Source organism: Cyprinodon tularosa, unplaced genomic scaffold, assembly GCF_016077235.1.
Source record: "Cyprinodon tularosa strain WSP-4 unplaced genomic scaffold, ASM1607723v1 ctg187, whole genome shotgun sequence".
NCBI lineage: Eukaryota > Metazoa > Chordata > Actinopteri > Cyprinodontiformes > Cyprinodontidae > Cyprinodon > Cyprinodon tularosa.
This window is the reverse complement of record NW_024038657.1, coordinates 1,896,427-1,912,009: the sequence shown is the minus strand read 5'-3', so window position 1 is coordinate 1,912,009 and position 15,583 is coordinate 1,896,427. Positions and strand designations below refer to the sequence as shown.

At 35.5% G+C, this 15,583-nt stretch overlaps 1 protein-coding gene across 2 annotated transcripts in view; it reads left to right on the top strand.

Moving 5' to 3' along the window:
- Window positions 1-15,583, top strand: part of LOC119782052 (metabotropic glutamate receptor 4-like) — a 218,321-nt gene that overhangs the window by 151,990 nt on the left and 50,748 nt on the right. For both annotated transcript variants that reach the window (XM_038282805.1, XM_038282806.1), the window contains exon 3: window positions 2,849-3,065. In XM_038282805.1, coding sequence (XP_038138733.1) covers window positions 2,849-3,065 — 217 coding nt within the window. The remainder of the gene's footprint in view (window positions 1-2,848; window positions 3,066-15,583) is intronic.

Sequence of the window (15,583 nt, the reverse complement as noted above, 5' to 3'; positions counted from 1 at the left end):
CCACTCAAAGTTGTGCCAGGACGCTCCGCTCAAAATTCGCTCTGCGCTCACCTTCATTTTCCTGCTGCTCCGGTAAAATCGCTCCACGCTCGCTAAAATTTTCAGAAGAAGGCATTTTCTAATATTTTTCCTTCTTGTAATTATGCCAGAGCCCTGGGACACATGGCGTTTGATTTAATGATATGACCGTTACATGGCTGTTAAATTATTGCACTGTGACCGTAACACCTCACTGAGGGTGGAACCAATCAAAGAAAGTAATTTGACTTTAATTGGCTACTTTTCAGGAAATCCCTCCTCTTCCTAATTATGGCTATTAACATTAGCTTTAGAGCAGGGATCTCATGCTGGTTCCAGAAAGGGCTGTGTGGCTGCAGGGATTGCAGTACATGTACGCCATCCAATGCAGATCATTGGCGCCATCATCTAGTAAAAACTAGTGTAATTGGATGAGTCATATAACACAAACACTGATTGGTTAGCTATTCATCAATGCTGACGTCAAAGAAAATCATCAGACACAAGCAGGTGTTCTTCAAACTGCAAACATGAATTGTCAATGCGATGCAACAATGTTGAGATGTCTAAAACGTCGGACACTGGGAATCGGGAGATAGAGACCAACAAGACCTCCCTCATCCTTGGCCCTATCTCAAAGAATTTTTCCAAATAGTCAAAAAATGAGCTTTCAATTCATATAGTGGCATCTGGCTGTTTTTTTTTTAAGGTTATTATATACATTAAGTACCTTTTGGAGCTCATACTTTTTCACTTTTACTTGAGTAAAGAGGTAGAGTTGATACTTCAACTTTTACCAGAGTGTTTTTAAACTGCAGTATCTATACTTCTACTTAAGTAACATATGTGTGTACTTTTGGCACCACTGTGAAGTAACAGCCAATGTAAATGCTCAGTTTTAATCATAACAACAGAACCTGAGAACCTTTACTGCATCAAAATTTGATATATAGTATTTGAAAATGTCAAAAAAGTGGCCTACCATGACTATGAAGCTGATCCCAGCGGGAAATGTGTCCTCTGCATTTGATAGCCATGTCAGTCCACGGACTGACTGCAGTTCTACTGTAAGGTGCCTTGATCAATGACCGGCATACCTGACATGTAACAACCATACTATGCTTATTGCTTTAGGTTAATAGACTATATTAAATAGGCTATGTATGGTTCCAAAATAATAAAAAAAATTCCATCATCCCCCTTCTTTTTTTTTTTTTTTTTTTAACAACTAGACTACTGGTATCACATAACAAACAGGATCAGAGATGAGGGGCAGAGCTGTCACAGTCCAACATGTTCTGGCAAGAAATCTTACTTTGAGTTGAGAGTGCGGAAAATGACCCAAATAAAATAAACCCTACTACCCCATTTAAACATTTAACTGAATCTTTATGTGTGAAAACCTGAAGGCAGAATTATGTAATCACTCAGTAGTTAAAATATTCTACCTGGACTTTTTTTTTTATAAATAATGAGATGATCTGTTCCCATTATTTATGTAAATCAGGCATATCATACCTGTTTTCTCTATGAAATTTCACTCTAGGAAAAACAAATCAGCAACACAATACAAATCAACAATATCCAGTTCAGTCAAGCATTTACATTACTGTATGTTTATTTCTTATGGTACAACTTTGTTTAGTATACTTACTGTGTATGATGATGAAGGCTGATAAAATCCAGCATATTCATACAGACAGATTATGGTTAGTTATTTTCAATTTAAAGACTGCCTCACAGAGTGATACAGTATAAAATAAAATAAAAATGCAGGAGTAACCCTACATTTCTAATAAGAGTTAGCAAAAGATCATGTTTTACAATTGGGGTACTCTTACCATGGACCTTTTTTTTCTACATTTCCACGATGTAGTAGCTAAAGACAAAATTAGATATCTTGCATAGTTGGGCATTCTGGAAGATGATGCTGGATTTGTATTGCTTTAGACAATATCAATGATGATTGGGCTATACGACACATTTCATATGACACTTCATATCATACAGAAAACATATTTTCTGTATGATAAACACTAAAAGTCAAGAGAGCTTAATCAAATTATGTCTTGATTAACGTATGACCATCTATGGCATAAAAAAGATTTATTTTGGTTTAGAATAGGGGTAAACATAAGAATATTACAGAAGCTGACAGCCAATGTTCAAAAACAACTTAGGCAAGTAAAAGATGAGACATGATTTTTCTCTGTGAGGAAATAGACAGATTTTTATGAAGCTAAGTACAAAAAGAACCAAACATTTCAGAACTTCCACATTTTAAGGTACTATCTGAGAAGCAATCTGAAAACTGCACTTTCTGGGGTTTGCATTAATAAAATAAAGAACACTTTCCTCAGTACAGATTTTCTAATGCATTTTTCAAACTTCAGAAAATACGGTGATAAGCTTTTATTGTTTTTTCTTGTTATAACCTTGTCTTGTTGTTTTTACTGTGTGAACACAATGTTTTTCAGGTATGCAGTGTGATCAACATTCAAGATTTCCATCACCAAATAAATTTCACATAATGAAAAGAAAACAGTTGATTTTGAGCAGATTAGTGTTGCTTGACTGGTGTAAAAAGACTCCTCAGTAAGAACAGCCGCCAAACCTGTGATTCTCAAGACTATTTAAAAAGTTGAAACCCCACAGGGTGAACGACAGAGGAGTTACTGAGAGATTTCAGCAGATGTTAGGTGTCATATTGTATTACATTTTTTGCTTGAAGAGGTACTAACAACCCCTTTTAACCCAGTCAACAATGCAGACACATTTACTATTTTTCATTTATAACCATTTCTGTGTCTTTGTTCCTGTTTTTTCGCAGATCCCTCAAGTGAGTTATGCCTCTACAGCTCCAGAACTGAGTGATAACACCCGCTACGACTTCTTCTCTCGTGTGGTGCCCCCAGACACTTACCAGGCTCAGGCTATGGTTGACATCGTCAAAGCTATGCGATGGAATTACGTCTCAACTGTGGCTTCGGAGGGAAACTATGGAGAAAGTGGTGTTGATGCATTTATTCAAAAATCTAGAGAGGATGGTAAGTCTTATTTTCTGCAGACATATAAGAAGGTTATATTAAATTGTTATTTTAATCCAATCTTTAGAGTAATGAAAAAAATTAATTTACCTCTCTGGGGACTGCTGATTTATTATAATAGATATATTTATTTTGAATTACTGACATAAATAATATTAAACTAAAAGCTAACTAAAAACTAAAAAAAAGACATTTGTAAACTTAATTTGTTTTATTGATCTATCCAGCATTGCTCATTATTACTATTTTCATATCTTGAAAACACCTAATATGACTAGGTATCCCCTTTAGTGTATTTTGCAAGTTTTCTAAAGAGCTTTCCCTTTTTTGTTTTTTTCCACAAAGACTGCTTCTGCTCTTATTTTTTTCCAGGTACTTAATCATTTTCAAAGAATATGCTTTTTAAAATCAGGTTGTTGCACCCCCCCCCCCCCCCCCCCACACACACACACACACACACACACACACACACACACACACAAACACACACACACTTTTATAACATAGATATTTTGTCTTATTCTTCATCCATATTAATAACCTAGGTCCATTTGCTCTTCATGTGCTTACCAATTAGCATGAGTTAATTTCTCCTGGTGTTCATGTTTTCTTGATTACTTATAATTCTAAATATGCTCAGATAAGTGCTTGGCTGTTGACCTCTAAAAGGTCACAGGAATATCAATTATTATCTCTTCACTGTTGCAGCTGTTAGTGGGTGGTATATATCAGGCAATAATTGAAAATGTGTTTTTAAAGTTTCCTTGGCATTGTAAAGTGATGAAAGATAAATAAAAAAGTATTACATTGAGTCACATTTTTTAGCATATTGGGCAGCATAGATGTTGTTGCAGTCAAGCAGCAACAATTTGCATGAGTAACAGGAGTTGGATATGGAAGAAGGGGATATGTCTGATGCATCTTTTTTCCATTTCCATCATCTGGGTAAAAAGGTATGTGTGTGTTGCTTACCTGGCACACAAATGAAAGCAAGTTGATCCATCCAGGAGTCGAGTTGTGAAAAAAAACTCACCTTACTCACCTTTCAAATATTCATATAGAGCAGACATCCCCAAACTCGGTCCTCAAGGCCCCCTGTCCTGCAGGTTTACAGGTTTCCTTGCTCCAGTACAGCTGATTTTAATTGAAAGCTGATTAACAGGCTTTTGGTCTACTGCAATCATTATAACCAGCTGTGCTGAAGCAGAGAAACCTCTAAAACCTGCAGGACAGGACCAAGTTTGGGGATGCCTGATATAGAGTATTTATTTTATAAAATAGACAGTTTATAAGAAAATCAGTATTGCTTCTATTGGCAAATTTAAAGTAAGCTAGGCTACATGCTGGCAATAAATGAGTTTAAACTATTCTAACAGGTCCGTTGAACTAAGCTATTTACTATTGATCGGATGTACGGGAATTCTACAAGTCACACGAGGGACTTTGCAGTCAGTTGACAACATTTTATTAATTTATGACCATTGGCCAGACATTAACATCGCACTTGGCAGCAAGATAATAATCTTAACACCTTTCATAAATTGCTTAATTAAAATGCATTTTTCAAACCTTCGATTCTCTCCTCCGGGTTTCCTCCACTGCACTCAGCCACAGCTCCACTTGTCTCGCCAACATCTTCTAGATTCTGGCTGTCAACTAGCAAACAGCAGCAGCCTGAAGATTAATTTTATTTTTGATTCACAGCCAAAATGCAGAATTTGAATGTTCAGCAATGTGTGTACACTAAACTACTTCTGTGTCATGATGTCTGTGTTTGCGTCATGACAACTTTAAAGACAGAAAAGTGTTTGCGCTTCAAACTGGTTTACCTACTTTTTCATGCTATCACTATGTCAGGAGATAAGGACTGCTACATAGTTGGTGACACAATTTCCACCGAAACTGACAGCAAAGGTAATGCTACGTTCACACCGGACGCAGCAAAAGCAGCAAAATCGCGTCTGCTGCTTCCTTTTTGCTGCTTGTACCAGTTAGTTCTGGCGCTCGGCTGAAGCAGCTTTGCTGCTCTGGCTGCGCGGTGCAAAAGTGTGTCTGACGCGCGTTGGGCGGAGCTTCACTATCCTTTCTCTGCCTTGCAGCTATATTTACTGTGATCAATGGGAATAAAGTAGTTTTAATATGTTTTTAAGTGAGAAAATCCACCTGAAAACTTAACCATTGCAGTCAGTTCATTCAGATTATCATCCTGCCTTCAATATTATTTCTGTCGGAGCCGCTCAGACCCCCACATACCAGCGGTGCGCCGACAGTAGGAATCCCTTCATCAGCAGCCTCTGGCCGGGTCGCCTCCTCGCGGTTCACCGTGGCAGCTGGTAGGTGTTTTTCATCTAAATAATCCAAACAGATTTCTGCATTTTAAGTTAATTTAGGCGTCAATAAACTGTTTAAGAGGAGGGATCACAGAAATCACAAAAATTCTATTTTTCCATCTCGAGCAGCAGCGCGTTTGCGGCGCGTCACGCGCGTCAGATGCTTAAACGCGCCCGACGCTCTGCTTCAGCTGCTCAGTAGCGCTGCGCCTGCTGCTCAAAACGCGCCGCGGGACCTTTTGCTGCGCCTTGACGCGCGTCAACGATTTACTTTGCACGTAAACTCGCTGCTTCTGTCGCGCCAGCTGCGTCCGGTATGAACGCAGCATAATGTCTTCTGACTCTTTACTTAACTGAAGCGTTAGTTTTAGCCTTCTTAAAAAGTCCCTCAAACTGCATTGTCTTTGCCGCTTGGCTGTGATGCTGTTCAGAACACCGTCACCTGGTCTGCTGGTTGTGCCACTGAGGTCGAAAATGAAACTGCATGTGCCCTCTGGGCCACTGTAAGTTGGTGAGGCTATTTGAAAGCTCCTGCCAGATGTTGAAAGGGCAATATTATTACCATTACTGTCAAAATATAATATAAATGTACACATTCAGTAATAAAATGATATAGGGGGATGGTATTGGGGGATGGTCATTTAATGGTAATTTAATGATTTTTAAGATTTTTTTAAGAATGAGGATGCCATTCCCCTCATCCCCCCTAAACTCGAGTACTGGCTCTATCGAAGGAGGGCAGACCTACAGAAGCAGTGTCATGCAACACTTTGCTGGGAAACCAGTTCCCCACCATTTACCATGGTTACTTTGGCACACACAGTACTGTAACATTACAGTTTCATTGAAACCACTTTTCCTAATAATTGTAGACACTTTTTAGCTGTATAATGTTATTTGCCAATGTTATTTGTGGAGTTGTTTCAAATAGCGCAGCATTAGGTTAAGGTGGTTACTTTGGCTCTAATTTTTCCACAACTTATTGCAATAAACCATTAGTGGTATAACCATCTGTTAACACATCCTATCCCTGGATACCTCAACTTGTGAATAATAGGACATAAAAGATCTATTAGTGCCAGATACCAGATGTTTTATCTGCAAAAGGTTTACTAACAGTCTATTAGAGACAGGTGCTCATAAAGGTATGCCTAATCGGTGGCATTTTATTTATATTCAGACAAATTCATGCCCTGCATCCATTGAATAGGCTGTTGTTTCCTGTATTTAACTTATATGGTATATGAAACATAATGTTCCTTGATAAAAGTAACATAAGTCTTATAAACCTCTTAGTGACAGATACTATTTGTCACCAAGACATGACAAATAGCATAACATGCTCTTCAACATGTTATAGGAAGACACACTGAATGTACATTTGTCAAAGCAGGTCTGATATACTGTATCCCCAACGCGGACATAAATTAAGATCAGGTCTTTATAGTTGCTATCAAAAAGCATGATAGATGATTACACCTTGTTGTATTTAAAAACGTTTTGAATGAAGCAAGCAAATATAGGAAAGTATGAAATGGCAAAAGGAAAGGAGTGAAAGCATTTTTCTTTTACTCAACCTGATCTTTACAAAGCCTTGGGATTGACCCATGTTCATACGTGCCTCTTACTATTTCCACATTTTGTCCTTTTTCTTGTGGACGATCATCAGTAATTATTTGTCTACTGAGGACAGTTATTAGCCGGACCCTAAAACTACCCAAGGCCATATTAAAATATATTCTAAGAAGGTATACCTGCATGAAAAAAATATTAAAAAACTTATGCACACACCTTTACAAGGTGAATTGTCTTACTCTATTTTGAGCTCTGTTAAATTAAAAAGCATTCATTTCACTATATAAGAGGAAAAATATATATTACAAATGTAGAGAAAATGCCTCAGGCTGAAAGGGATGTAAAGTTTGCCTGGAGCATCATAAGGATGAAGTAAAGATCATCTGGTGTTGGGAATACATTCACTTTGAGCAGACAGCTAGCTCACACTCAGCCTGACCCCAGAACCTTTCCCTAGCTGAGTGTAATTACTACAGACATGTCCAGTACTCACTGTGCTGCTGCTGCAACTCCTCATGCTTGCCAGCCCGAAGCTGCTGCCCATCATCGTCATCATCATCATCATCATCATCATGATAATGCTGGAGAGACATCAGCATTCCTTCTCCTTTAATGCAATCAGCTCATTTACCAATTGGTCAATCCATTAAAGCAAACAGAGTTTAGATCATCACATGATAGTTAGAAGGATTATTCTTTCTTTTAAAAACAGTCCTCTAACACCCTCACTTGTAATGATTTTAATTACCCATAACTTTGCTTTTAGATTCATTATCTTTGATTTTATTTGCATTCTCTTTAAAATCTAAATCTCATTAAAGTTTTAGAAGCAAACTTTTTTGTATTAAGTGGTGATATAAAATGTCCTAACACACTCAGAAATGCATAATGAAATTTATGTTTTTTCTTCCCTATACTTTTAAACTCTGCAGGCTATTTATGGATTGTGCTGAATTAACATGCATGCATTAACATGCCAATGCCATTTGCCTTTTGGTCAAGTTTCTGAAGGGCTGTCCGTGGAATTTCCACCGAAACTGTTTTGTTTGGGATTGTATGCAGCAGTTTTTTGGTATGCAGTGCAATTATTCACATCACTTGAATGTGTTTTACATTTGGTCACTTTCACCTTTGTTGTTAAAGAAATTAAATGTATTTTGGCCGGAAAATCATGACCTAAAAACATGCTTTGTGCTTATGCTGAAAGAATATTGCGGGAACACAGAAGTTTGATATTGATTATGATAAAGTTTGGTAGTACTACCCTTGGTCCTGTATGACCGGTACTGTATCTTTTACTATGTAAATATGAACTATATAGAAAGTATCTCCAGTTTAGAGTCTTGAAGCACAGAAGGTTAAATATCGGTCATTGCTGACATTAAATGTGGCTTCTGATCTTCTTATTTTCTTCTAAAGCAAAAGAGGGAATTTAGTTATTGACATTAGATTAAATCACATAAGAGAGAACTAACCCCACCACAAACATAAAACTATTGTTAAGGACAAAACAGAGAAGCATTGACATCCACTTAGTTTAAACCATATGTTGTACTGTTTTATCAACTCAGCCTTTTCATAAGAATTACAAATTTGACAACTATAAAGATAGTAGTAAATTTCTAATTTTTGTCCTTACTTTGATTGATAAGTTAACTTGCACAATTGAAAAAAGTATGCAGCCCTGTCATATCCCAAACCCCAGGTATATAAATGCTAAATGGGTTTTGCACTTGTCTGGTTTCATAATGAAGCAGCCAGTTCAGAACTGGCCAAATGTTCTATCTCATTAGGCAGCCAAAGGCCATCCTGAGCAGCAGTCTCACCCACCAAGTGTCACAGTTGCTGCACACAGTGCTGCTTTATGTGGAAAAAAGTAGGTTTAGGATGGGCTTAAACTGTATGTTTGGGATGCTGATTGTTTTCAGATCCGTGCGCCGCCACAAGATTTACAATATCTTTCAACTGCAGTGAATGCAGAAATTTCTGACAAGCAAGGACTATCCTGTTTAAAAAAAGAAAAAAAGTATTTACAAAGGTTGATTAAAAAGTAGTAACGAGTTACCAGTATCTCAATAGAAGTCTGTCTAAAAATGCTTAAAAAACAGTCCATCCCTAATCTGGAGTGTGTTTAATAAATAGGAAAACTCAGTCTTTAATAAGAAATATTCAAATTGCACATAAGTGCTGTACCAAAGTTTTGAGTACCTTGCATCAGTAACCCGGATATGGGTTAGTCCTCTATCAAAATATGCCATGCCAAAAAAATTAATTCTTTTTGCTTAATATCAAGGTTATTAAATTATTTTTAATTAATTATTAATTAAAACTGTATTTATTTCTATTTATATAATGGGTAATTGTAAACTGCCTTAAAATCATATTTTTATGATGCAGTCTTGTTAAACTTTTCTATAAATAACTAGTAAAATACTAAAGTATTTTGTATCTATTATTCAAGGAAAGCCAATTTGTTCACTTTTCAGTGGAGCTACTAAAAAATATATCATATACATTAGAGTTGAGTCCAAAACTATTCAACCCCAGATTGATCTAGATTTAAAATTATATTTAAATTATATTTTGTTGGTGATTAGAAGTAAGTGTAACATTTTGTAGTGGCTCTGATGGTTCTAACTGGAGTTGTATTGCAAATTTGTTAAGTGATGCTGAAGAGGATGATGGCAAGAAGGCATATAAGCCTCAAAGATGTGATCCAAGATGAGCATCATCATGATAGTTGTAGATTGGGCTAACATTTAATTTTATATAATAAAATGCTGCAGATTGGACAGACCATTTTTTTACTGCAAATCTTAAAAAAATTTTTTTTTTAAAAAACCCAAATGATTGAATTAATTAATTACAAATGAATGAATGAGTGCTCAGATGCGGTTAATCTGTAATAACTGCTTTGGAAGCCAAAGAGTATCATAAATGTAATAATCTCAACATCCTGCATGAGTTAAAGCATAGCATGTGATGAGGTACAGGAATATACATAATTCTGTTTTTTTATATATTAATGAGGGTTAATAAGTTATAAGCTAAAATACTTTCTTTAGACACAATTACTATCTGCAGGTTTGTTTTTTTTTAGCATTAATTTGTTTTCTTCTTAGGAGGAATGTGTTACTAGTTCACTACTTGTAAATACTTCAGTTATTAAGGGCTTTTAAAAGGCTAAGACTTATTAGGGGGAATGGCGACTGTTGGGAGGAGAATGAAACAATAGAATGTTTTATTTTGGAATGTATGCAATATGAACCTTAAAGATGTAAAAATGGATAAGATTTTTTGCTAATTTCAGAAAGCACCTCAGAGAAAAAGACTTCTGTACATGGAAACAGTAGGTCAATAATGACCACATTTATTGACATTCTGGTTAAAAAGTAACATTTTATACAAAAATAAAAATTTCCCCTTTAAATACTACTTAGATTAAGGACTGGTTATTTTGGTGTTTTCCTTTCCTCTGTGAGATTCATATGTAGTATGTTTTCCTATGTCATATGTTTTCTTCTTATTTCTGGGGTTGGCTATCAGGAGTGCTTATAAATTTGATAATTGCTATGTAAGAACATTTGTTTAAGGTTTTAACAGTACGTAAGTTGGCACGTCATCCTGTCCTCACCCATCATTCCTAACACCAGTTACCCCGGAGGTTGGGTCCTAAGCTTTTTATTTCTTCATATATGATTGGGGAGAGCTGGCCTAGTGGTTGGAGCAGTGCGCTTGTGCTCTGAGAAGGTTTCAAATACCGATCCTCACAGCTTCCGCAGGGTTCCTGAGCAAGACTCTTAACCAGACACTGCTCCCCGGATGCCACACAATGGCTGCCCAATTCTCCCCAAGGGGATGGATTAATTGTAGAGAGTGGATTTCCCCATTGTGGGACAATAAAAGGATTTAGATTACACACATTCTTTACCCAAAAATCAAATTTTTGACTTTGTACACTTCAGATCCTAGCTATGTAAAACTAAAAAGATGATTTTAAAGCAAAAACCTAACATGCACAGTCTTATTGTGTGAAAATCAAAGGGAAATTCCTTATCTCAAGAGTGTTTCATCCTTTGGTACGCTTTGCAAATGTTTCATTGTCATCTCCACAAACATTTCTACTCAAGTATAGACACCAAGGAATTGTTCAACCAGCATACCATTCAGGAGGAGACAGGTTCTGTGATGGCAATGGTTTTGTTTGAAATGAGTAAATCAATCACAGAACAAAAGTAAAAGGATTTTTGAAGATAATGGTTAGTGCTGTGGAAATCTTCATTGTCCACAGTAAACAAGTGCTTTACCAACAGGCTTAAAAGCCATTACTTCAAAAGCAAACGAGAAAAAAAAGCTATGTTGTAGTGTGCAAATGTTTTTGGGGGCATGATTCAACGTTTGATTAAACTAAAATGAAAGTGTTTGGCCATAATGAACAGCGTCATGTTTAAAGGAAAAGGGGCAAACAAGTCCAAACGTAATAGTGAAATTCTATTGTTAATCTGGAAGAGCGAAATAAATTTGTTTCCTTAGAAAACAATTACTCATAAATATATGCAGGGTGGGCTCAACTACTGTAGTTAACAAATTTTCCAAAAGCAGAGAATAAGATTAAAACCCTTTACTAGTTTTCTAACCTTTCCGACCAAACATATTTTGCATGAATATTTTCTAACAGCTCTAACTTCCTTTGGAACCAACAACTGACCCAATTTGTGTGATTTTATCTCAAAAGTTTTAAAACCTTGTAAAAAAAAAAAAAGTCAGGCCTTCTATAACAACAGATGTAAAGTAAAGGTCTCACCTCTTGCTGCAAAAGTTCACAAATCCTGAAGTGGTCTACAAGGGAAGAAGGTTAGACTTCCCATCTTAGGAATGAGCTGGTATTCACAATCTTAAGGAGATACTGGATGGTAAAAAAATCAGTGGACATGTATAACCTCTTCACACTTTTCCAATGTACTAACCTTCTTCTATAGAAGAATGCAATACTACAAAAGTGTAAAAAACGAAACAAAAAATAATTTTTTACATCTTTGCTTGCCCTCAATCATCGAAGGGGAAAACATCAGGTGGTGCTAGATGACACCCCAGCTTTCTGACTTATAAGAGGTGGAAATAAACAGACTTTTAAACAGTTAAAACAAAAATATGGTGCGAAATGCTTATTCCACAAATTGTACAACAACAAACAGAAAGAAACAATGGTCTAACATGTTTGTTGACATATTACTTATATTTATATACTATTTTTAATCATCGCTAATGAAATATGGCAAATTTAGATGTTGGAGGCTCCTTATCTTTCTCCAACAAATAAAAATATGGAAGATTTAATGGATTTATCAGAAGTTATTTTTTGGGATGCAACCAGTAACAAAAAGGTTAGGACTTGATGAGACACTTTGGTCTAAAAGATACAAAAGAATGAAATAACATTCATCACCTTTCTCTCCATACCATTACCTCTCCTTTGTCCTATACTCCATAAAAATCATCATGTATGACATGGGTTTTCCTTTTTTTTGTGGGAATTTTGTAATGTATCTATATGCATTTATTTTTGTCTGTAAATAAAGGAGCCATATTATTTTTATTAAGTAGTTTCCCTTAAAAATATATATAGATTTTTAAATATAATTAAATATGACTGTCATTGGTGTTGGCCCATATCAAGTTATCTTTTCCTTCCCCCAAACAAAGGTTGACAGCTTGCCTAAATTATATTTATCCAAAACAATTATACCCTAAATTGCACCAGAAATTAAGCCAAGCAGGAAAGTGAAGACTAATAGAGTGGTATAATAATTATTTTCTTGAATGTGCTACCTAAAAAAAGTTTTGATATTTTCTTGAGAATCTCTTTTTTCAAATACATGTTTTATAAAACCTTCTTAGATTTGTGATTATTCAAAATTTTGCTCTTGACATTTCACTCATGGCAAAGGGTGCAGTAAGCAACCCTCTTTTCCTCAATTTGCATAATATTCCTGTCATCTCAGTGATGTTGTGTGCTATCTCTGCCCTTTCCACTTCTCCCTTTGTCTCAACTGTCATTTAAATATAAACCTGATTAATTTTAATGCAAAACTGTTGATCCAATTAATTGAGATGGCAAAAATAGTGTTTCAAACTCTAGGCTTAGTATAGGGAACAGATTCCTAAGGATGAAGTGAAAAGTTGTTTAGTTGTGTTTCTTATTTTATGCATAAAGATAAGAATTATAGGGACATGTACACAATCTTTCATTCTTTTTTTTTTAAAGTATAGATATTAGCCCTATATATATATTTTTTTGTAACATACTCAAACTACATTGCTTAAGAAATTCCATCATGAAACTATACAATACTCACAGAAGAATGATTGTGTTTCTGTTCAGAATTCAATAAAAAACATGTGCCAGCCTCCATTATTGAAGAGGACTGAATGCTCTAATAAGCACGCTTGGGGCTCAGCAGCATTTCAGAGAGACACAGACATATAAAATCTCCTACTGGACTAAAAGATTTTCAAGTCAAAGAGACTCTTACATTTCAAAGGTGACAAAAAGCCAAACATCATGCTGAAAGACTGCTCTAACCCTCTTGTAATCATTCTCCATAATGGCACTTCAGATGTAATCCCAAGGGGCTTTTTAAGAGCTGGAAAAGATCTAAACGAAAACTCAAGTCTCTGAAAACAGCTTGGCGTGTCAGAGATTGTGAGTTTCAGTGATAGCAGCAGTTGCAGATGACATGGCTATTTGAAATATTGTCCATAGACTAATGCTTTTCCACAAAAGACAAATTCAGGCACTGACATACTTTAAATACCAAACAGGTTTTGTGTCTGAAGATAACACAGCTAGGCAACAATCATCTAAGGATGTCCTCCCTTATCCTTTCAACTGAAACTATGTGTCCTCTCTTAATTTAAAGAAGCTATTAAACAGGCATTAAACAGATGCTCCTTGCTTTAATTCTAAATCTTAATTCTAATCTATGCAGTATATTATCCTGTTGAGATGATTACAGATGATATAAAAACATATTCTATTTTTCTATTGCTTTTTTACTCCCCCCAATTTTTTTTTTTTCTGTTTTTTCTTAGCTAGTACTACCACATTACTTCTATGCAGTACATGCATATAATGAGGAAAATCACTTTTGAAATAAAGAACTGTTCAGAGCCTTGTTTTGACTTAGAAACATGCAAATTGAACCTGACGAGCGGGTCCGTCCCTTTGGAATTCGGGTCGTTTTGTTTCATTGTTAGCCTGTTATGCCCGAAACCTGTCTATGTCTCTTAAAGAGACATACATGTAGACAGGGGTGGGTATTGGATAAAAGTGTTTGGATATACAATAGTATGGTTTTCCTGTGTGGGGGTTGAATGTAGCAGTTGTGACCAGACACTTTTCAATTTATGATTTTTTTCTTGAAACCTTCTTTAAGTTTCCAGCAGCTAAACTCTTACAGATGAAGATAAATCATTCGAGATGAGATTACTGAGTTTAAACAATTTATTTTCAATCGTATCAAAGAGCAGGGCCATCACTTTGTTGGTCATGTTTAAAAAATATATTTTTATTATTATTATCAACATTTATATAATATTTTGTTTACTAAACACAAACAAATAAAACGCTACCATAGCACATAATTGAGCATTAATATCGGGAATGGTCAAAGAAACAATTTCATGTAGAGAGTTTCACGTTATAAAAAATGGAAGTAATACAACAAACTTTTACCTTCTAAATCATGTCAAAAAATACTTGGAGTTCATCCATCAGTTTTGAAGCCAGGAACACATGTGGCTGCAGTCTGCTGAGGTTTTTTTATTTACTTCTACCAACTAATCAATAGAAGCCATGTTTCTTAAATGTATGTTTTAGGATGGAATTGACCCTCTACTGGTTATAAAGCCAGTCATGTTCAGAGGGTAATATCTGTATTGGTTCTCTCTACTTACAAAGTAATTCATTACATGTCTTCTAATAAATAATCACTGGTCACTTGAGTTTGAAAATCCTGAATAGGGTTTCTTGCTGAAATGTTATAAAGTTTATAGAGACAGAGAGTTACACCTTGCACAAAAGTATGATAGCCAGTTTATCCAAAACTACAAAATTAGGCAAAAAGGCCTGAAATAGATAAGCAGCTTTGGAAGAATATTTTATACTCCAACAGTTTTCTGTAAAATACAATTTTTTCAAAGCTTTGGGGTTTATTCCTGCTATGTAGGGACAATATTAGCTTGTTAAGGTGTACTTAATGTATCTACTAGTAGAGCAAACGTAGAAAATCCAATTTGCAGAGACATGCTGGATGTTTTATGGTAACCTAATACAACCTCACACACTGCTTGGCCCTGTAATATTCTGTGATTTAACAAATGTGCAAGTTGAAAATCGTTTACTATATTTATATCCCTCTATCAATGATAAAGCTTGGAAATGTAAATATAATTAAAAAATTTATTTTTTTTGATGAAATTCTGGTTAATTGAACTGTACATCCAGTTATGCTAATCTTTCAGCCTCTAAGAAGTCCTGCAGGACTACTGTACACTGATTGAAATTAAGAAGGTAGGAAAGTATCTAATTTGCTGTACAATGAAGATCTAGGA